Source organism: Mobula hypostoma, chromosome 8, assembly GCF_963921235.1.
Source record: "Mobula hypostoma chromosome 8, sMobHyp1.1, whole genome shotgun sequence".
NCBI classification, from domain to species: Eukaryota; Metazoa; Chordata; class Chondrichthyes; order Myliobatiformes; family Myliobatidae; genus Mobula; species Mobula hypostoma.
In genome coordinates, this window is record NC_086104.1 from 28,691,898 (window position 1) to 28,716,247 (window position 24,350).

At 39.6% G+C, this 24,350-nt stretch overlaps 1 protein-coding gene across 8 annotated transcripts in view; it reads right to left on the reverse strand.

Moving 5' to 3' along the window:
• The window catches only part of LOC134350427 (CAP-Gly domain-containing linker protein 4-like), a 338,819-nt gene that overhangs the window by 80,826 nt on the left and 233,643 nt on the right, over positions 1 to 24,350 (reverse strand). For all 8 annotated transcript variants that reach the window (XM_063055606.1, XM_063055612.1, XM_063055607.1 and 5 more), the window contains one exon: positions 2,767 to 2,890. In XM_063055606.1, coding sequence (XP_062911676.1) covers positions 2,767 to 2,890 — 124 coding nt within the window. The remainder of the gene's footprint in view (positions 1 to 2,766; positions 2,891 to 24,350) is intronic.

Here is a 24,350-nt window from a genome sequence, read left to right on the forward strand (position 1 = left end):
CCCTCCACCAATCCTTGTATCATCTGCAAACTTGGCAACAAAGCCATCTATTCCATCATCTTAATCATTGATATATAGCATAAAAAGAAGCGGTCCCAACACCGACCCCCGCGGAACACCACTAGTCACTGGCAGCCATCCAGAAAAGGACCCTTTTATTCCCACTCTCTGCCTCCTACCAATTAACCAATGCTTTAACCATTCCAGTACCTTTCCTGTAATACCATGGGCTCTTAACTTGGTAAGCAGCCTCATGTGTGGCACTTTGTCAAAAGCCTTCTGAAAGTCCAAATATACAGCATCCACTGCATCCCCTTTATCTATCCTACTTGTAATCTCCTCAAAGAACTCCAACAGGTTCATCAGGCAAGTTTTTCCCTTAAGGAAACCATGCTGACTTTGTCCTATCTTATGCTTGTCACCAAGTACTCCATCACCTCATCCTTAACAATTGACCCCAACACCTTACCAACCACTGATGTCAGGGTAACCAAGTCAATAATTTTCTTTCAGCTGCCTTCCTCCTTTCTTAAAGAGTGGAGTGACATTTCCAATTTTCCAGTCCTCCAGCACCATGCCCGAGTCCGATGATTTTTGAATGATCATTACTAATGCCTCCACAATCTCTACCGCTACCTCTTTCAGAACCCTAGGGTGCAGTTCATTTGGTCAGGCTGACTTATGTACCCTTATGAGCACCTTCTCCCCCTTGTAATAATAATAGCACTCACTTCTCTTCCCTTACACCCTTCAACATCTGGGCACACTGCCAGTGTCTTCAAGAGTGAAAACTGAAGCAAAATACTCATTTAGTTCATCTGCCATCTCCTTGTCCCCGGCTATTATTTCTCTGGCCTCATTTTCTAGCAGTCTACTCTCATCTCGCTTTTATTTTTTACAAACTTGAAAAAGCTTTTACTATCCACTTTGATATTGCTTGCTAGCTTGCATTCATATTTCATCTTTTCCCTCCTAATGATTCTTTCAGTTGCTCTCTGTAGGATTTTAAAAGCTTCCCAATCTTCTATCTTCCTGTTAATTTTTGCTTTGTTGTATGCCCTCTCTTTTGCTTTTACATTAGCTTTGATTTCCCTTGTCAGCCACAGTAGTACTATTTTTCCATTTGAGTATTTTTTTTGCTTTTGGAATACATCTATCCTGTACCTTCCTCATTTTTCCCCAGATACTCACGCCATTGCTGGCTGCTGTCATCCCTGCCAGCATCTCCTTCCAATTTACTTTGTCCAACTCCTCTCTCATACCACTACAATTTCTTTACTCCACTGAAATACTCCTATGTCAGACTTTACTTTCTCCCCATCAAATTTTAAATGAACTCAGTCTTATTGTAATCACTAACTCCTACAGGTTCTCTTACCTTAAGCTCCCTAATCACCTCCAGTTCATTACATAACCACCAATCCAGTATAGCTGATTCTCTGGCGGGCTCAATGACAAACTGCTCTAAAAAGCCATCTCGTACGCATTCAACAAACTCACTCTCTTGAGATCCATTTCCAGTCTGATTTTCCAAATTGACCTGCTAGTTGAAATCTCCCATGACTATCATAACATTGCCCTTTTGACACGCCTTTTCTATTTCACATTGTAATCTATGGTCCACATCCCAGCTACTGTTGGGAGGTGTGTATATATCTGCCATCAGGGTCCTTTTACCCTTGCAGTTTCTTCACTCAACCCACAAGGATTCAACATTTTCTGATCCTATGTCACATCTTTCCATTGATTTGATGCGGCACTACGCCAAAAGATTCTATTCAGCCTGTGGTGACTTCCTGACATTTTCATTGCCTCTCCTTTTCATTTTTTCATCTACTTCCACTCTATTATATCTGCAGCTTCTCTGTTGCAGCCTAGACTGTGCCAATGGGGCCAGATACAAGCCAGAGGGATCCAGCCTCATCTTCCAGCATAGAGCAGGTGTTAACATTCAAAATATTTCAGATTGCTGAACCCACTGACAGTACTGCCTGACTCACTGAGTTCCTTCAGAAATTTGATTATTGTTGCAGATTCCAGCATCTGCAGTCTCTTGTGCAGACAATTTCAGATAAGTTGCTTGTTTTGTCTATGTCAAAACTGGCCAGTTCTGTTTCTAAGATTAATAATAATTTAATTTACGCCCATTTTCTCTTCTGCAGAACGCTGTCAGTTGTACCAAGATAGTCAGATTATGAATTTGTACACTTTTCTTTCTATCCAACAATTCCCAATAATAAATATAAAACAGCAGAAGTTCATATGCTGACTACATGGTACACCTGAAGATTAGGAAAAATGCTAGAGTGTTAGAAACTTCATGTTGGTACTATTCTTTCATTTATTGAGGATGGCATATCATCCAAAGACAACATTATACCATGAGTGACTGCATAACAGTCTTAAAGAATATCCTTAAATAAATCTACAAAACACAAACATTATATATATTAACAGGGAAATTTCATTAATGATTTATTCTATCATCTTGCATCTGCTATGATACTTGTTATCAATTAAATTTCCATAGAAAACTTGTTGATGAGAATGCAAGCAAGAGTTATCACATATTTAATTTAGAGAACATCAAGGAAAGCATGCTAGCTTTAATAAAAAATAAAGTTGGTGTGGTTTAATTTGTTATTTTGATTTTCTCCACAACTACACAGTAGGTCTTGGAACTGATAACATGAATCAAATTCTCCATTCATTTTGTTTACCTCTATGCTTAAATCATGTCCAGCAGATAGAATTCACGTCCCTTACCTCTGAACTCTTGATGGAGGAGCAAACACCCCATGCTTTGGTTGACAGGTGAAATATTGCACGCCCCCTACAGAGCCATTGTTTCTGCCATTTGGTTTATCCAACTCAATCCCATACCAATAACCTACGAAATGACACAGGTAAGAATTGCACAACATTAGTAACACAATTTAAGCTACACACTCATCCTGAATCAAATACTCAAGGGTGATATTTGACTCTCATTAAATGGCTGCAATTTCTCAATTTTGGGAACCCAATCCAAAACTATACATGTAAGCTGCAAGCTGCAAGACAGATCAGAGGAGTTTTCAGTTACCCTTAATGGCTGCCTAAAGCAGTAAGGCCCTTTTATTAATGGGGGTGGTTGATGCCTGTTTTACCCCAAGCAAGGAAACAGAATAGTGATGAATGGAATAGAAGCCAGAGTAATTCTCTATAACACTTGCAAATGTAAAATAAAACTATTGTGGAGTCAAGCCAGCAACACCATAATGTCTAACTCACACTATTCAGAATTCAGAATTCTGAATCAGAATCAGAATCAGGTTTATTATCACTGGCATGTGACATGAAATTTGTTAACTTAGCAGCAGCAGTTCAATGCAATATAATCTAGCAGAGAGAGAAAAAATAATAAGTAAAATAAAACATAATAATAAATAAACAATAAGTCAACAGAATTTCAGCATTAAAGTACAAACTTAACCAAATACTCTCAGAAAGGATGTGCAGAGCCTTTATGTTTACAAAACAGAGTTTCTTTGAATTTGGTGATAGACCGCACAAATTGCTGGCAAGACAGCTACGCAAATTGGAAAATGATCGGGCCATTCATAAAATTAAATCAGACTTGGGCGCTCCGTTGATGTCACAAAAAGATATTAATCAAAGATTCCGTCAGAATTATGAAAAATTATATGCATCTCAATCTAATGTACTGACGGGGAGCGTGCATACATGTCTGGACATTTGTAGGCTACCTTCACTCAATCTGATGGAATGTCAGGCTTTGGAAGGAGAGATCATAAATGACTAAATAGTAAGAACAATAAGATCCCTGAAAAATGACAAGAACCCAGGTTCGGATGGAATAGGTAATGAGTTTTATAAGAAGTTTAGTGACTTATTAGCACCTTATATGGTAAGGATGTATAGAAAGTCGTTTGAAACTGGCAGGTTACCCCAAACCCTGAATGAGGCTATTATCATGCTTATTTCAAGGAAGAACAAAGTCCCAGAGGAGGTAGGATCTTATAGGCCGATTTCACTGCGAAATTCTGATCAGAAAATTTTGGCTAAAATGCTGGAAAGGAGACTCAATCAGCAGATAAATAAATTGGTACACTCAGATCAAACAGGGTTTATCCCTAAGAGGAATTCTTTCCATAACATCAGGCACCTTCTTTATATAATGTATTCCCCAAGACATCCTAAGGAAGATCTTATAATATTAAGTTTAGATGCTGAGAAAGCATTCGACCAAGTGGAATGGCAATACCCCTACGAGGTTTTGAAAAAATTTGGAATGGGAGACAAATTTATAACTTGGATTAAGCTACTGTACGGTAACCCTAGTGCTAAAATTCTAACTAATCAGACCCTCTCGGAACCATTCAGTTTGCACAGGGGCACAAGACAGGGCTATGTATTAAGTCCCTTATTGTTTGCATTGGCCCTGGAACCACTGGCGGAGACTATACGTTCTCACCACGAAATTTATGGGTACAATACAAAATATACTATCAACAAAATTTCCCTTTTTGCGGATGATGTTTTGTTGTTTGTAACGAAACCATATATTACTATTCCAGTTTTGCTGGAAATAGTCAATTTATTTGGCACTTTCTCAGGGTATAAAATTAACTGGGGGAAAAATGAATTATTCACGGTCTGAGTAGAAGAACAGGAGGGGCTTACACAATTTCCATTCAAAATAACCCCTGAGGAGTTTACTTACCTTGGAATTGTAATAACCAAAAAGTATAGTTCTCTATTTGAAGCAAATTTTATCCCTCTAATTGAAAATACTAAAAAGAAAATAGAATTTTGGAAGACACTCTCAATTACTTTAGTGGGTAGAGTAAATGCAGTCAAGACGATCTTTCTTCCCCAACTGCTCTATCTATTTCAGAACCTGCCCCTCTATCTTACCAAAACCTTTTTTAAAGGATTAGATTCGATAATTCTACCTTTTATATGGAATTATAAAGCCCATCGAATTAGGAAAGAATATCTCTGCAAGAATAAGACTAGTGGGGGGGCTGGCACTACCCAACTTTTTTTTTATTACTGGGCTGCTAACGTTAGCCATATAGCATACTGGATAGATGATACAGTTGCACTTCCCAGATGGTTGGAGATGGACCGTGAGGATTGCCTACCATATTCCATAGGGGCAATCATTATGTCCCCTATTCAGTTAAATAAAGCCTGTTACAGAGGCAATCCCATTATCCATAGCACCATACAGATGTGGAGACAAATGGGGAAGCATTTGAAACTCAGAACATTATCTTTTCTTGTACCTATATCTGCAAACCCCTCTTTTCTCCCCTCGCGTACAGATGGGGCTTTTGATGCATGGCGTAATTAGGGATTCACAGCATTGAGACTTAGACATACAGGGGATTTTTGCGTCATTTCAGCAGCTCCAGGACAAATTCAGATTGCAAAAGATTTTTTTTTTCAGGTATCCCCAGCTAAGACACTATACAAGATCACATCTTTCTGGTTTTGAGACAGCAGAACCTGATAAATTAGATAATCATTTAAGACCACGTTTAGGGACAGAACAGATTATTGCATATCTGTATGATGCCATACAAAACAAGTGTCATACAACAATGGATAATATTAAAAAAAGAATGGGAAAATGAGTTGGGTACAGAGATAGAGGAGGTTATATGGAAAGAGGCTTTGGAGTATATTAACTCCTGTTCCATCAATGCCAGGCATTGTTTAATACAATTTAAAATCCTAGATAGACTACATTATTCAAAAGTAAGGATTCATAAAATATTCCCAGAGGTGTCCCCAATGTGTGAGAAATGCAAGTCCTCAGAGGCATATTTGTTACATAGTTATGCTTTATATCCCACGATACAAGAGTATTGGAAGCAAATATTTGGAGTCCTATCCAAGGTACTAAAGGTTCAGATAATACCAGACCCCATTATAATAATATTTGTAACTTCTGCGAGGTCAAATAAATTCCAGGCTACCCAGCAACAACTCCTGACCTATGACATACTTAATGAAAAGAAACTCATACTGATGTTCTGGAAAAAGGAGGAAACTCCATCACTCAGACAATGGCTGGCTGCATTAATGGATAATCTGCATCTTGAGAGGATAAGACACTTTATCAAGGACAGACTCAAGGAATTTGAAAAAATCTGGCAACCATTACTGTTGTATTTAGAAGAGACCGACAACTGAACTAAGTGTGGGGGGGTGGTAGGACCTAAACAGCACATATAGGAGAGGTGAGGGGAGGGCTGGGAAGGGGAAAGGAGATGGGGTGGTAGGGTTTCCTTTGCCTTTTGCTTGTTTACTATACATACATTCATTTGACTTTCATTATGTTGTTATGAGAAAGAAAAGAAAAAAGAAGCATTATACTTTAGGACATTGTCAGTTGTGGTTAAGCTGATGTTGCTTCACAATAAAAACATTTCAAAACACTGGAAAAAAAATAAACAAGTAAATCAATTACATATATTGAATAGATTATTAAAAAATGTGCAAAATCAGAAATACTGTATATTAAAAAAGTGAGGTAGTGTTCAAAGCTTCGAAGACGGAAGGAGAAGAAGCTATTCCTATCATCGTCACACCATCCATTGTACCCTACCCTGACCTCTAAGTTTAAATTTTGGGCCTCAGCTGGCACGGCAAATGTTGTGATAATACTCATCTTACTATCTCTAAAGCTGTCACCATTACAATATTTTTCCAAGATACCTGGCGATCTGGACTCCTCTGACTTGCGTGTTTTAAGTTTCCTGAATTCAATTACCACATCTTCAACTACAAAGGTTCCAAACTCTGAAACTCCCTTCCTACACCTTCAGAGTAGTCTCTCAATCTTCTTTTAAGGCTCTATAAAATCTAACTATTTGATTAAGCTTTTAGTGGTCTAATAAATCCTCATGTGGTTAAATATCAATTTTTTAAATTATTCTTTATATGATGGGGCTTGCAGTGTTTTCCATATTAAAGATGGCATGGAAACCCAAGTTGTGTTGTTATTGTTTCCATACAAATGATTATTCTTGGAGTATTTTCTGTATTTTGAGGATTCTAATGATTCCCTATTTATCAGTATTTAAAACTACTGATAGTAGAAAGTAAAAATAATGTTGCTGTTTTTACTTAATTTTTGTGCTTAAAGAAAATATCCAGCCCCTATATGCGATGGCATTTAAAAAGTAGAAAGGTAATATTAAACACAAATACAGTGGTATGCAAAAGTTTGGGCACCGCTGGTCAAAATTTCTGTTACTGTGAATATCTAAGCGAGTAAAAGATGACCTGATTTCCAAAAGGCATAAAGTTAAAGATGACACATTTCTTTAATATTTTAAGCAAGATTACTTTTTTATTTCCATCTTTTACAGTTTCAAAATAACAAAATAGGAAAATGGTCTGAAGCAAAAGTTTGGGTACCCTGCAAGGTCGGTACTTAGTAACACCACCTTTGGAAAGTATCACAGCTTGTAAACGCTTTCTGTAGTCAACTAAAAGTTTTTCAATTCTTATTTGGGGAATTGTCACCCATTATTCCTTGCAAAAGGCTTCTAGTTCTGTGAGATTCTTGGGCCATCTTGAACGCACTGCTCTTTTGAGGTCTATCCACAGATTATCGATGATGTTTAGTTCAGGGGACTGTGAGGGCCATGGCAAAACCTTCAGCTTGCGCTTCTTGAGGTAGTCCATTGTGGATTTTGAGGTGTGTTTAGGATCATTATCCTGTTGTAGAAGCCATCCTCTTTTCATCTTCAGCTTTTTTACAGACAGTGTGATGTTTGCTTCCAGAATTTGCCGGAATTGAATTCATTCTTCCCTCTACTAGTGAAATGTTCCCCGCGCCACTGGCTGCAACACAAGCCCAAAGCATGATCAATCCACCCCCATGTTTAACAGTTGGAGAGGTGTTCTTTTCATGAAATTTTGCACCCCTTTTTCTCCGAACATACCTTTGCTCATTGCGGTCAAAAAGTTCTATTTTAACTTCATCAGTCCACAGGACTTGTTTCCAAAATGAATCAGCCTTGCTTAGATGTTCCTTTGCAAACTTCTGATGATAAATTTTGTGGTGAGGATGCAGGAAAGGTTTTCTTCTGATGACTGTCCCATGAAGGTCATATGTGTGCAAGTGTCGCTGCACAGTAGAACAGTGCACCGCCACTCCAGAATCTGCTAAATCTTCCTGAAGGTCTTTTGTAATCAAACGGGAGTTTTGATTTGCCTTTCTAGCAATTTTACAAACAGTTCTCTCGGAAAGTTTTCTGGGTCTTCCAGATCTCAACTTGACCTCCACCGTCCCTGTTAACTGCCATTTCTTAATTACATTACGAACTGAGGAAACGGCTACCTGAAAACACTTTGCTATCTTCTTATAGCCTTCTCTTGCTTTGTGGGCATCATTTATTTTAATTTTCAGAGTGCTAGGCAGCTGCTTAGAGGAGCCCATGGCTGCTGATTGTTGGGACAAGGTTTGAGGAGTCAGGGTATTTATAAAGCTTTGAAATTTGCATCACCTGGCCTTTCCTAACGATGACTGTAAACAAGCCATAGCCCTAACAAGCTAATTAAGGTCTGAGACCTTGGTAAAAGTTATCTGAGAGCTCAAATTTCTTGGGGTCCCCAAACTTTTGCATGGTGCTCCTTTCCTTTTTTCACTCTAAAATTGTACAAGACAAAAAAAAACACTAATCTTGCTTAAGATGTTGAAAAGAATGTTTCATCTGTAAATTCATGACTTTTGGTGACCAGTTCATCTTCCACTCACTCAACTATTCACAGTAGAAGAAATTTTGACCAGGGGTGCCCAAACCTTTGCATGCCACTGTATTTTCCTGTATCTTTTTAATTTCTATATGACTAAATATAATTAAAATTATCACAATACTATTAAGCATCTCTGAAGATTGGTTTAACCCAGTTCATTCCTCACTGGGAGACCATAGACTTTGCAGATCGGAAATAACCTTGCACTCAATGGCAGTAAGACCAAAGAATTGCTTGTGAACTTCAGGAAGGGTAAAATAAGGGAACACACACAAGTCCATATCGAGGGATGAAAAGTGAAAAGGGTGTACAGTTTCAAGTTTCTGGGTGCCAACAGTCTAAAAGAATGGGCATAGAAGAGGCAGATGGAATACAGTGTAGAAAAGTATATTGTCACACACTTTAGAAGAAGGAATAAAGGCATAGAATTGTGAGTGAAAAATCAAAAATTAGGAGATGTACAGGGACTTGGGAGTCCTTGTGCAGGATTCCCTAAAGGTTAACTTGCAGATTGAGTCAGTGATAAGGAAGGCAAATTCAATGTTAGCAGTTATTTCCAAAGGACAATTATATTAGAGCAAGGATGTGATGCTAAAGGTTTATAAGATATTGGTCAGACTGCACTTAGAGTATTGTGAGCAGTTTTGGTCCAATTATCTAAAAGACGTACTGGCATTGGAGAGGGCCCAGAGGAGGTTCACTAGAATTAAACCAGAAATGAAAGGGTTAATATACTAGGAGCATTTGATGGCTCTGGGCCTGTACCTACTGGAATTTAGAAGAATGAGTCGTTCCTCACTCAACGATTGAGGAACAGCTTCTTCCCGTCTGACATCAGATTTCCGAATGGACATTGAACCCATGAACACTACCTCACACTTTTGCAGTACATATTTAACTATATATCTACATACATACACACATGCAGCATATTTTCTGTAATGCACAGTTTTTTATTATTATGTACTGGAATGTACCGCTGCTTCAAATTTCACAACATATGCCGGTGATATTAAATCTGATTCTGATACTATTGATTCTAATGGGGGAAATTTCATTGAAATCTATTGAATGTTGAAAGGTCTAGATAGAGTGGATGTGGACAGGATATTTCCTATATTGGGTGAGTCTAGGACAACAGGGCACAGCCCCAGAATAGAGGAATGTCCATTTAGGACAAAGATTAGGAGGAATTTCTTTAGCCAGAGGGTGCTATTCTGTGTAATTCATTGTCACAGGTGGCTGTGATGGCCAGGTCATTGGGTGTATTTAACATAAAAACATAAAAAAACCTACAGCACAATACAGGCCCTTCAGCCCACAAAGCTGTGCCGAACATGTCCTTACCTGAGAAATTACCTAGGGTTACCTATAACCTTCTATTTTTCTGAGCCCCGTGTACTTTTCCAGGAGTCTCTTAAAAGACCCTATCATATCTGCCTCCACCACCGTCGTCGGCAGCCCATTCCACGCACTCACCACTCTCTGCGTAAAAAACTTACTCCTGACATCTCCTCTGTATCTACTTCCAAGCACCTTAAAACTGTATCCTCTCTGGGAAAAAGCCTCTGACTATCCACACAATCAATGCCTCTCATCATCTTATACACTTCTATCAGGTCACCTCTCATCCTCTGTCGCTCCAAGGCAAAAAGGCAGAGTTCACTCAACCTATTTTCATAAAGCATGCTCCCCAATCCAGGCAACATCCTTGTAGATCTCCTCTGCACCCTTTCTGTGGTTTCCACATCCTTCCTATAGTGAGGTGACCAGAACTGAGCACAGTTCTCCAAGTGGGGTCTGACCAGGGTCCTATATCGCTTCAACATTACCTCTCAGCTCCTAAGCTCAATCCCACGATTGATGAAGGCTAATACACCGTATGCCTTCTTAACCACAGAGTCTACCTGTGCAGCAGCTTTGAGTGTCCTGTGGACTCAGACCCCAAGATCCCTCTGACCCTCCACACTGCCAAGAGTCTTACCATTAACACCATGTTTTGCCATCATATTTGACCTACCAAAATGAACCACTTCACATTTATCTGGGTTGAACTCCATCTGCCACTCCTCAGCCCAGTTTTGCATCCTATCGATGTCCCGCTGTAACCTCTGACAGCCCTCCACACTATCCACAACACCTCCAACCTTTGTGTCATCAGCAAATTTATTAACCATCCCTCCACTTCTTCATTCAGGTCATTTATAAAAATCACTAAGAGTAGGGATCCCAGAACAGATCCCTGAGGCACACAACTGGTGACCGACCGCCATGCAGAATATGACCTGCCTACAATCACTCTTTGCCTTCTGTGGCAAGCCAGTTCCAGATCCACAAAGCAATGTCCTTTTGGATCCCATGCCTCCTTACTTTCTCAATAAGACTTGCATGGGGTACAGGTTCCCAAGTTGACAGGTTCTTGATTTGCAGGGCATGAACAGTTATGGGGAGACAGCAGAAGAGAGTTGAGAGGGAAAATGGATCAGCCATGATGAAATGACAGATCAGGCTCAATGGGCCAAATGCCTGACTCTGCTTCTGTCACTTATGGTCTAAAAGGAGTGATGGTTCTCACTGATAACTAGTGAGAAATAAGCAGTAAGAAATATTAGAAATGTTTTCTTCATTGGTGTTTCAAGCATTTATACTTGGAGGTGTCAGAAACAGCCAGAAGTGAAAATCAAACAATTTCACTACTTCGACACATTAGGAACTACAAAAATATTGAAGGTATCTAAAATCATATTGAATGTAACAGTGAAAATAATGATTTGGAGGATGTGACTTGTCAAAAGCATTGCATGAAGGCAGTCCATTATCTGCACAAGGTGTCTGTGCTGCTTTTGTTCATTTATATTCAATCAAAAGAACATGGCAGTGTACACTGGATGAATTCTTCCGCTGATAACTATTGGGAACTAACACACAGTTTTATAGAACTGTAGTAGTATTGGTAGTGTTCTCATTTGTACTGTTTTTCATTTAAATCCAAAATCTGTTACTCAGTTAAATGGTAGCTTGTCTTGTCCTTTTTATACCCTTTTAACTATTTCCATGAAACTTTGGCTAACTGGGGCATCCGTATAATTGGGCATATTGGTCCTAATGTATCTTAATTAACAAGAATCCACTGTGGTTGAATTAAGTTGTTATCTGATCTTGGCAATTTACTTGCAAACATTTTCTCACCATGCGAGGAGACAAACAATGCACTGGCAATTGTCTCCTCGCATACTGATGAAGCGTTTGCAAGAAATTTGCCAAGATCGGAGAAAAACTCAACCCAACCATCAACTCCCCAAGCTGTACATTTTCTGTATTATGTCCAGAATCCACTGTATTTTACACTTATTCTCATGGTAAATTATAATAGTACTCTTTTACTTCTGATGGCCGCCAGAAATTTGTCTTCACTATCAGTCTGACACAGGGAAAAATGTCGTGATGAACCTGTCTCAACTAATACTGATCACATTTTATCAAAGAAAATAAGTTCAGGCTGGAAGAATAGACGGAAAATTAGGTTACTCGCTTTTTTCCTTCTGTAACTAGAATCAAAGACATTCACTTGTATAGCATGCTTACAGACTTCAGGATTTTTCAAAGCCAATAAATAACTTATGAAATATAATTATTCTAGTAGTGTGTGGAAAAAAAAAACAATTTGCACAAATAATTCTTTTTGTACTATTAGATTAAATTATAAATGTTGGCTAGGAAATTAGATCTTCTCAAATGCTACCTTGATTTAGCATTTCATCCAGAAGTCAGACTATCCAGCACTGAAGAACCCCCTCAATACTACACTGGAGTGCCAATCTGCATATATGCTCAAATCCTGTAGCGCAACTTGAATACAACATCCAGCCCAGAAGGCAATTAATGGGCAATACTAACCAACAAGCAAATGGAATTAATATACTTGGGTAACATAAATGACTTCAATATGATGAACCGAAGGGCCCACTTGCATGTTATGTAATTCTCTGACTCCACTTCCCAAGTTAAAACCAACACTTCAGAAAAAATGTGACATAATTTTCCTAAAGAGATTTTATCAAAATGTTCAGTAACAATTATCTTTATTCAGTATTATTTCATATACACAGTAGCATAGCTACAATAGCAATGATCTCTGATACTAACTGATCTGCAGTGGTATGCAAAAGTTTGGGAACCCCTGGTCAAAATTTCTGTAACTGTGAATAGCTAAGCGAGTAAAAGATGACCTGATTTCCAAAAGGGATAAATTAAAGATGACACATTTCTTTAGTATTTTAAGCAAGATTACTTTTTTATTTCCATCTTTTACAGTTTCAAAATAACAAAAAAGGAAAATGGCCTGAAACAAAAGTTTGGGCACCCTACATGGTCAGTACTTAGTAACACCCCCTTTGGCAAGTATCACAGCTTGTAAACGCTTTCTGTAGTCAGCTAAGAGTCTTTCAATTCTTGTTTGGGGGATTGTCACCCATTATTCCTTGCAAAAGGCTTCTAGTTCTGTGAGATTCTTGGGCCATCTTGCATGCACTGCTCTTTTGAGGTCTATCCACAGATTCTCGATGATGTTTAGGTCAGGGGACTGTGAGGGCCATGGCAAAACCTTTAGCTTGCGCTTCTTGAGGTAGTCCATTGTGGATTTTGAGGTGTGTTTAGGATCATTATCCTGTTGTAGAAGCCATCCTCTTTTCATCTTCAGCTTTTTTACAGACGGTGTGATGTTTGCTTCCAGAATTTGCCGGAATTGAATTCATTCTTCCCTCTACCAGTGAAATGTTCCCCGCACCACTGGCTGCAACACAAGCCCAAAGCATGATCGATCCACCCCCATGTTTAACAGTTGGAAAGGTGTTCTTTTCATGAAATTCTGCACCCGTTTTTCCTCCAAACATACCTTTGCTCATTGCGGTCAAAAAGTTCTATTGTAACTTCATCAGTCCCCAGGACTTGTTTCCAAAATGCATCAGCCTTGCTTAGATACGTAAACACGAGGAATTCTGCAGATGCTGGAAATTCAAGCAACACACATCAAAGTTGCTGGTGAACGCAGCAGGCCAGGCAGCATCTCTAGGAAGAGGTACAGTTGACGTTTCGGGCCGAGACCCTTCATCAGGACTAACTGAAGGAAGAGCTAGTAAGAGATTTGAAAGTGGGAGGGGGAGGGGGAGATCCAAAATGATAGGAGAAGACAGGAGGGGGAGGGATGGAGCCAAGAGCTGGACAGGTGATTGGCAAAAGGGATATGAGAGGATCATGGGACAGGAGGACCAGGGAGAAGGAAAAGGGGGGGGGGAACCCAGAGAATGGGCAAGGGGTATAGTCAGAGGGACAGAGGGAGAAAAAGGAGAGAGAGAGAGAAAGAATGTGTGTGTATAAATAAATAACGGATGGGGCACGAGGGGGAGGTGGGGCATTAGCGGAAGTTAGAGAAGTCAGTGTTCATACCACCAGGTTGGAGGCTACCCAGACGGAATATAAGGTGTTGTTCCTCCAACCTGAGTGTGGCTTCATCTTGACAGTAGAGGAGGCCGTGGATAGACATATCAGAATGGGAATGGGATGTGGAATTAAAATGTGTGGCCACTGGGAGATCCTGCTTTTAATTCCACATCCCATTCCGATATGCCTATCGACGGCCTCCTCTACTGTCAAGATGAAGCCATACTCAAGTTGGAGGAACAACACCTTATATTCCGTCTGGGTAGCCTCCAACCTGATGGTATGAACATTGACTTCTCTAACTTCTGCTAATGCCCCACCTCCCCCTCATACCCCATCCGTTATTTATTTCTATACACACATTCTCATTCTCTCTCTCCCCCTCCCTCCCTCCGTCCCTCTGACTATACCCCTTGCTCATCCTCTGGGTTCCACCCCCCCACTTCCTTCCTTCTCCCTGGGCCTCCTGTCCCATGATCCTCTCATATCCCTTTTGCCAATTACCTGTCCAGCTCTTGGCTCCATCCCTCCCCCTCCTGTCTTCTCCTATCATTTTGGATCTCCCCCTCCCCCTCCCACTTTCAAATCTCTTACTAGCTCTTCCTTCAGTTATTCCTGACGAAGGGTCTCGGCCCGAAACATCGACTGTACCTCTTCCTAGAGATGCTGCCTGGCCTGCTGCGTTCACCAGCAACTTTGATGTGTGAGCCTTGCTTAGATGTTCCTTTGCAAACTTCTGATGCTAAATTTTGTGGTGAGAACGCAGGAAAGGTTTTCTTCTGATGACTCTCCCATGAAAGTCATATTTGTGCAGGTGTCACTGCAGTGTAGAACAGTGCATCACCACTCCAGTCTGCTAAATCTTCCTGAAGGTCTTTTGCAGTCAAACAGGGGTTTTGATTTGCCTTTCTAGCAATCCTACGAGCAGTTCTCTCGGAAAGTTTTCTTGGTCTTCCACATCTCAGCTTGACCTCCACCGTTCCTGTTAACTGCCATTTCTTAATTACATTACGAACTGAGGAAACTTCTACCTGAATACGCTTTGCTATCTTCTTATAGCCTTATCCTGCTTTGTGAGCATCATTTATTTTAATTTTCACAGTGCTAGGCAGCTGCTTAGAGGAGCCCATGGCTGCTGATTGTTGGGACAAAGTTTGAGGAGTGCCTTGCAAGCAGGCTTTTTCCACTGAGGCAAGGGGAGAAAAAAACCACAGGACATGGGTTAAGGGTGAGGGGGGAAAAGTTTAAAGCGAACATTAGGGGGGGCTTCTTCACACAGAGAGTGGTGGGAGTATGGAATGAGCTGCCAGACGAGGTGGTAAATGCGGGTTCTTTTTTAACATTTAAGAATAAATTGGACACATACATGGATGGGAGGTGTATGGAGGGATATGGTCCGTGTGCAGGTCAGTGGGACTAGGTAGAAAATGGTTCGGCACAGCCAAGAAGGGCCAAAGGGCCTGTTTCTGTGCTGTAGTTTCTATGGTTCTATGGTTCTATGGGGTCAGGGTATTTATAAAGCTTTGAAATTTGCATCACCTGGCCTTTCCTAACGATGACTGTAAACAAGCCATAGCCCTAACAAGCTAATTAAGGTCTGAGACCTTGGTAAAAGTTATCTGACAGCTCAAATCTCTTGGGGTCCCCAAACTTTTGCATGGTGCTCCTTTCCTTTTTTCACTCTAAAATTGTACAAGACAAAAAAAATACACTAATCTTGCTTAAGATGTTGAAAAGAATGTTTCATCTGTAAATTCATGACTTTTGGAGATCAGTTCATCTTCTACTCACTTAACTATTCACAGTAACAGAAATTTTGACCAGAAAAACCCAAACTTTTGCATGCCACAGTTTGAGGAAGTCCACTTACACCCAAACTCAGGTTACCACTACAACTTCAAACATCTTGTGATTGACACGTGACCATTAAAAGTTGTGACATAAACCACACAAATCTACTAAGTAATTGAAGCTTAAAGATCAAGGATCAACTTCATTCGCCACATACATTTACATGTAATAGGAATTTCCTGTGGTGTGTTGGTTAGGGCACACAGAATAAAGAATTATTTTAAAAAGTAAAGTTAGGGGCTGGCTGGTGGCACAATGACATCAGCGCCGGACCCGGAAGCGGAGGTTCCCGGGTTCAAAACCAGTCGGGTCCGCTCCCGAGTACGCCTTCCATCCGTGCCGTGTTGAGTGTCCAGATCGCAACTGGACCTCGTAAAATAAAAGGGAAAAATACTGCAAAAATATCTGTGTGAGGAGTGGGGTGCCACACAGTCTCTCTCTCGCTCTGTGCCTTGTAAAAGCTATTAAAAAGACATCATCGTGGACGCACGCACACGCGCACACGCACACGCACGCACACACGCGCAGATGCACAGACTTGCACGCACACAGGCACATGCAAAACAAAGTAAAGTTAGAGGTTAAAGTATGGATATGGAATAAAATACGTATAAATGGGGTGGCACGGTCGGACAGTGGTTAACACAACACTTTACTATACAGGCAACACAGGTTCAATTCCTGCCACTGCCTGTAAGGAGTTTGCATGCTCTCCCCATGACGCAGTGCTCTGATTTCCTCCCACAGTCCAAAGGCATACCAGTTGGTAGGTGAAATGGTCATTGTAAATTGTCCTGTGATTAGGCTTGGATTCAATCGGAAGATTGCTGAGGGGCATGGCTCAACAGGCAAGAAGGGCCTATTCTGCACAGTATCTCAATAAATTTTTTTAAAATTTAATATACATAAACACCAGAATGTATTTACAATGTAAACAGCATTATAAAAAGTTATTTAAGTGTTTATAGTGCAGAGATGGGAATAGTTCAACTTTAAATATTTTACCTGATGGGTATAGTAATATCCTCAATAGAAAAGGTTTTCATTTTGTTTTTCAATCAGCACCATCTGGTGTATAATATAGCTCATTATTCAGAAAGCTGCTACATTTCTTTACAATATACCAGTTCACTATAGCTTTGCTTCAATTAGATGCAATCTTACAGCTTGTAATTTTTAGGTTCAAGGATCTTACTAGAAAGTGAGCCTATAATCCAACCTGACACTTCAGCACTTTACTGATGGAGCACTGCATATTAAGCTTTCACTGAGATTTTAACTTGACGCTCAATGGAGGAAATGGATAAAGTTCCACTGCATAATTCAATGAAGTGCAGGCTAGTTCTTCCTGTTCCATTAGCTAGCATTTATCCCTCAACCAATTTTTGAATAATGGTGAGTTATTTAAATCCTTTTTATGGTATATGAACTTGTGTTTTGCTTGTCAAATTAATACATTTCTTTAATGGCAGCAAGGAAGTTTGGGATGTCTGAGGTCAAGAAATCCACAGTAAGTTAGAAAATTGTAAATGTTTCTAATCAAGAAGCTTGCACATTGAGTAAGCAACCAGAAGGTCACAAAGAACAGCCTAATGTCTACCTAAAGTCTACCTAAATTTATTTAGAATACTCACAAAATATGTCACTAATGTTATTTTACCATCAACAATTCAAGTGGAGATCATTACTGCTAATATAATAAGAACTAAAGTCAATGCTGTTATTAAGTTTCCTGACATCTGCCTAGTTATTCACACTGGACATTTTTGTAGATTCACATTATCAGCCTACAACCTGCCAGTTCTTATTTATTTCTCTCATGAAATGTGGGTCACTAGCAAGAGGTCATTCCTCATTACCATTAAGAAGATAGTGGAAGCATTCATTAATTCAGATATTCCCAGAGCTGTTAGGAACCTCGGCATATCCGTTGATATAGTTGAGGTTGCATACTTGGCCCTAAGTGTGTTTAGCAGATGGTGCACGGCGGCACTGATGATGGAAGAAACAAGTGTTTCTGATGGAGAATAGCATGTTAACCAAATGGGCTTGAGTACAAGTACCCCAGTGCTGCTGAGCTGCATTTATCCACAAAAATAAAGTAACTAATTACACACCTGGCTCATGATATAAGGATGGTGGAAAGACTTTGGAGACAGGAGGTGAAAGATTCTCTGCAGAACACCAAGCATCCAGCTAACACTGGACCATGTGTTATGTTTCCGGTCAATGCTAAGCCTGCAGCCTGCTGATAGTTGAAGAATTTAATAATGGTACAAATGACGACTACTGGTATTACTCATTTACAAGAGGTAGTTATTGACTGGCACTGAAGTGCCTTGAATATTACTTAACATTTATCACTACTAACTCTGTCCTTAATTATCCGTGAATGGAACAAGACAGGGAAATCTTCAGCCCTGTTTCACTGGGACTTACTTTTGCCACAATGCATTTTTTCACATATTCATGCCCAGTGCTCTCATGTCATTCCAACTGGTTACTTAGTTGCCATAGTACTGCTATTGAAATAAACCTATTATAAAGGTTTATAATTAATCCTACATATTAAGGGAGTAAATATTTTTGCAATTATTACAAATATAATGGGTTAAAACTGGACCATAGAACATCACAGATTTCTGAAAACAAATTATCACATAACTAAAAGTCAATAGTCAATTAACTTTATGGAATTGAAAGATTCTGAAAAAGATTGTTGCTTGCTTAGTCATTTATCTTGCTGTATTGTTCTATTTAAGCCATTCTTCAGCATTGGGGATGACATGCTTCTCCAGTTAGCTGGATTTTCAGGTGACCAATGAGGCAAATGTGGTAACATTGTGAGGGATTTTGCTCATTTAGGGAAGTGGACCAAAGATTTGCAAATGGATTTTTAATACAGATAAATGTAAAGTGATGCAGTTTGGAAAAAAAACTGAGTAATATGTATACTCTGAATGGTTGGGCATGAGGGAGTGTAATGGAACAGGAGGACCACGAAGTAGAAACCATAGAAAAACTACAGCACAGAAACAGGCCTTTTGGCCCTTCTTGGCTGTGCCGAACCATTTTCTGCGTAGTCCCACTGACCTGCACACAGACCATATCCCTCCATACACCTCCCATCCATGTATCTGTCCAATTTATTCTTAAATGTTAAAAAAGAACACGCATTTACCACCTCGTCTGGCAGCTCATTTCACACTCTCTGTCTGAAGAAGCTCCCCCCCCCCAGATCCCTTTAAACTTTTTCCCCTTCACCCTTAACCCATGTCCTCTGGTTTTTTTCTCCCCTTGCTTCAGTGGAAAAAGCCTGTTTGCATTCACTCTATCTATACCCATCATAATTTTATATACCTCTACCAAATCTCCCCTCATTCTTCTATGCTCCAGGGAATAAAGTCCTAACCTATTCAACCTTTCTCTGTAACTGAGTTTCTCAAGTCCCGGCAACATCCTTGTAAACCTTCTCTGCACTCTTTCAACTTTATTAATATCCTTCCTGTAATTTGGTGACCAAAACTGAACACAATACTCCAAATTCGGCCTCACCAATGCCTTATACAACCTAACCATAACATTCCAGCTTGTATACTCAATACTTTGATTAATAAAGGCCAATGTACCAAAATCTCTCTTTACGACCCTATCTACCTGTGACATCACTTTTAGGGAATTTTGTATCTGTATTCCCAGATCCCTCTGTTCTACTGCACTCCTCAGTGCCTTACCATTTACCCTGTATGTTCTACCCTGGTTTGTCTTTCCAACGTGCAATACCTCACACTTGTCTATATTAAACTCTATCTGCCATTTTTCAGCCCATTTTTCCAGCTGGTCCAAATCCCTCTGCAAGCTTTGAAAACCTTCCTCACTGTCCACTACACCTCCAATCTTTGTATCATCAGCAAATTTGCTGATCCAGTTTACCACATTATCATCCAGATCATTGATATAGATGACAAATAACAATGGACCCAGCACTGATCCCTGTGGCACACCACTAGTCACAAGCCTCCACTCTGAGAAACAATTCTCGACTACCGCTCTTTGGCTTCTTCCATTGAGCCAATGTCAAATCCAATTTACCACCTCTCCATGTATACCTAGTGACTGAATTTTCCTAACTAACCTCCCATGCGGGACCTTGTCAAAGGCCTTACTGAAGTCCATGTAGACAACATCCACTGCCTTCCCTTCATCCACTTTCCTGGTAACCTCCTCGAAAAACTCCAATAGATTGGTCAAACACGACCTGCCATGCACAAAGCCATGTTGACTCACCCTAATAAGTCCCTGTCTATCCAAATGTTTGTAAGATTCTGTCTCTTAGTACTCCCTCCAATAACTTACCCTCCACCGACATCAAACTTACCGGTCTATAATTTCCCAGATTACTTTTCCATCCTTTTTTGAACAAAGGAACAACATGAGCCACTCTCCAATCCTCTGGCACCTCACCCGTAGACACCGACATTTTAAGTATATCTGCTAGGGCCCCTGCAATTTCAACACTAGTCTCCTTCAAGGTCCAAGGGAATACCCTGTCAGGTCAATGATTTTTAAAATTTTTAAAATGCCTTAGAAACTGTTGAAATAACATAACTCCATAGAGTTGAAGTCAGAAATGTGGAATCATTATTTCTGAAAAACATACTCATTGGCACCAAGAACCAAGACCACCTTATTGGACATGTTAACTTAACCATGTGAAAAAGTTGGTCCTAAGTCTCTTTTCTCTTTTAGTAGTTTTAAATGGAATAAAACTGAAACCATAAAACATTAATCATCAAATTAATAAATATATTCGAAGGAGCTTAGACTAGACCCTCAAGGTTTACAACATTATCTGAATTCATTTATTTGATTATTGCACTGGGATTGCTCCTAGGTACCCATCAATTTTTATCAGTTCTAAAACTGATAAATGAAATTAAATAAATACTAATTTAACGACAGGCATTCTTTGCATGCCTATCATTTGGCTACCAGTTGAATATTTAAAGGTTTTAACTAATGTAAGTTGCAAAAACTTGTAAAATTAGTCAGCTCCGTCATGGGTAAAAGCCTCCACAGTATCCAAGACATCTTCAAGGAGCAGTGCCTTAGGAAAGCAGCATCCATCATTAAAGACCCACACCACCCAGGACATGCTTTCTTCTCATTGTTACCGTTGGGAAGTTGGTACAGAAGCTTGAAGGCACACACTCAGCCTTTCAGGAACAGCTTCTCCCGCTCTGTCAATGGACATTGAACTCATGAACACTACCTCACAACTTTTTTTTATTTCTGACTTTTTTCCACTACTTATTTTAACATAACTATTTTATAGATAGATTACTTACTGTAATTCATTTTCCCCATTATATTTATCACATATTTCACTGTACTGCTACCATAAAGTTAACAGATTTCACAACATATGCTAGTGATATTAAGCATCATTCTGATGTTTAGAAGATCTGATGCTTTTCAGACGTTCCATCACTTTATTTGTAACTCATCCCTCAGAGAGTAGATTAACATTTTGCACTAAACTAAAGATTTCGTTTCTAGAAACAGTAGCAACACAACTAACAACTTGCATTCATATAGCACCTTTAATGTGATTGATCACCCCACCAGATTTTACAAGAGCACAAACATTAAAAAATCTCAATATTGAGACACAGAGGGAGATACGAAGGCAGCTGACCAAATGTTTGGAATGAGAGGCAGAGTACCATGTTTTTGAGAGAGTTTGGGAAACCAAGACCCAAGTCAAAGTATCAAACCTCATAAATAATATTGTTTAGATCATTACAGGAACTACATGTACATTGCCAAAAACAAGCAGATTAGAGGATTACTGGCTGGATGATGCAGAATCAAAGACTTATAACTCCTGAGGCATTGTCGGCAGTTCCAGGGAAAGAAGAAGTTGTTTTGCTGGAACAGCTCCCCTTAAATTGAGCTGGGACCAGGGTCCCGGAGGATCTATTAATTGAGGCAGAAGGAAGGATTTTAAACTAATGACATGCATTTGTGAACACATGTCATTAGAATTCAGAAAATAATTTATTCAAAAGAAGAGAAAAGCTGCAAAGCAGGGCAGCCACTTTAGGAAAAAAAGAGCACGAACAAAGAGAGAGACAACTTACAGTTAAGAAGGCAATTGTGATCAGAATGATGTTCAGAAAAGTAGAAACAAGTTAAATTTAAAGGGGGCAACACCAAAATGTGTACACTATAATAGATGAATTAACAGTACAGTTCAATAAAAGAAATATATAATAGCATGATTGCGGTGTGATAATGCTGGGAATACACGACTTTTCTAAGGAATAGGCAAAATAGAAAAGGAATTTTACATCAATTGCAAAGGAATAGACAAAGAGACCAAAGACTGGAAAATCAGAAGGCATAATCAATATTTCACAAATGCCTTAACTCAGCGGTCCCCAACCACCGGGCCGTGGACCGGTATCGGGCTGCAAAGCATGTGCTACCGGGCCGCAAGGAAACGATATGAGTCAGCTGCACCTTTTCCTCATTCCCTGTCACGCACTGTTGAACTTGAACATAGGATTGCCAACTGTCCCGTATTTGTCGGGACATCCCGTATATTGGGCTAAACTGGTTTGTCCCGTATTTCCCCCGCTAAGGTAGAGCATTCCTATGAAACCTTTCGTGCTGAAATGGCGTGAAGCGAAGAAGCAATTACTATTAAATTATATGGGAAAAATTTTTGAGCGTTCCCAGTCCCAAAAAATAACCTAACAAATCATACCAAATAACACGAAACGGAAAATAAATAACACTAACATATAGTAAAAGCAGGAATGATATGATAAACACACAGCATAAATAAAGGTAGAAACAATGTATGTACAGTGTAGTCAGGAAGATGAAGGCAAAACCCATTTGTGGGAGAAAAAAAATCAGCACGTACACACATGCGCACATCACGCATGCTCACACAGGTGCCCGCGCAAGGCTTCATGGTCATGGTAGTCTTTCCTGGGGTAAAGTGTCCCGGGATTTGACTGCTACTTTTGTCCCTTGCGAGTGAGAAAGTGGGCAACCCTAACTGTAAAAGACATGTTCAGGTGAGTTTAACCCTACTTGAACACCACCACCTCCCCCCCCCCACCAGTAAGCCAGTCCGCAAGAATATTGTCAATATTAAACCGGTCCGCAGTGCAAAAAAGTTTGGGGACCCCTGCCCTAACTGTAGATGTGACATAAGTTATAACTTATGTAATTTTCATATATAATGAAGAAAGCACATTTGCAGAAATATTTTGGTTGACAGTTTATGGTATTTAATATCAGAAGGGCTATTTACTTAAGTAAAAACACCCCATAAAGTTGTCATTGTTAAATTGTAGCCAACTGTTAGATGACAGGAAGAAGATATGAAGTTGCCAAAAACCAAGCCTGAGAACTGGAAGGGTTTCAGATTATACAAGGTATGAGTCTAAAATTCACAAAGTAGAAAATAGATTGCAAAGATCAGCTAGAAGTAGGCCTAAGAAACCTGACAAACCGGATTACAATATTGAGGGGATTAAATTCATTGCTAATGTTAATTCCTTATGGAAGAGAGATTATTGTTTTGTGGTACCAGTCTGAAGCTGAAACAGGCTGTGTGCAACATTTGATCCGGAGGTAAGCTTACATACCATCTTTGACCATCTAGTTCCATTCACTTAGCAACACTACTTCTATATCACCACTTCTTCTACACTGGCCTACTCTAAAGCTTTCCTGATTAGCCTCATAATTTGCCTTTGCCTTTCAAAAGCTTTTCCAACAAGTGCTTGCATATTGACTGACACCATTTATTATACTTGATAAACTGATGATCCTGTGGATCACCTTGATACATTTACCATATAAAGATACTGCTCTTCTAGGCAGATATTGAGGAAAAGTAAAGGAGTAGAATTATCACCAGAAATGAAAATTCAGAGCAGCAGGTGTGTCAAAAATGAGAAAGAAAGACCTTGGAAGTATGGAAAGTGAGCAAAGAAAAAGACATGTAACATTTTTTAAATTATTTTCATTAAACCAAATGAACATTCATGTTTATTTGCAGCCACTGTAGATTTATTTATTCTAATAAATAAAAGGGACTTGGGAGTCCTTGTGCAGGATTCCCTGCAGGTTTACTTGCAGGTTGGGTCTCTGGTGATGAAGGCAAATGCAATGTTAGCATTCATTTCAAGGGGACTAGAATATAAAAGCAAAGGTGTGAAGTTGAACCTTTATAAAGCACTGGTATGGCCTCACTT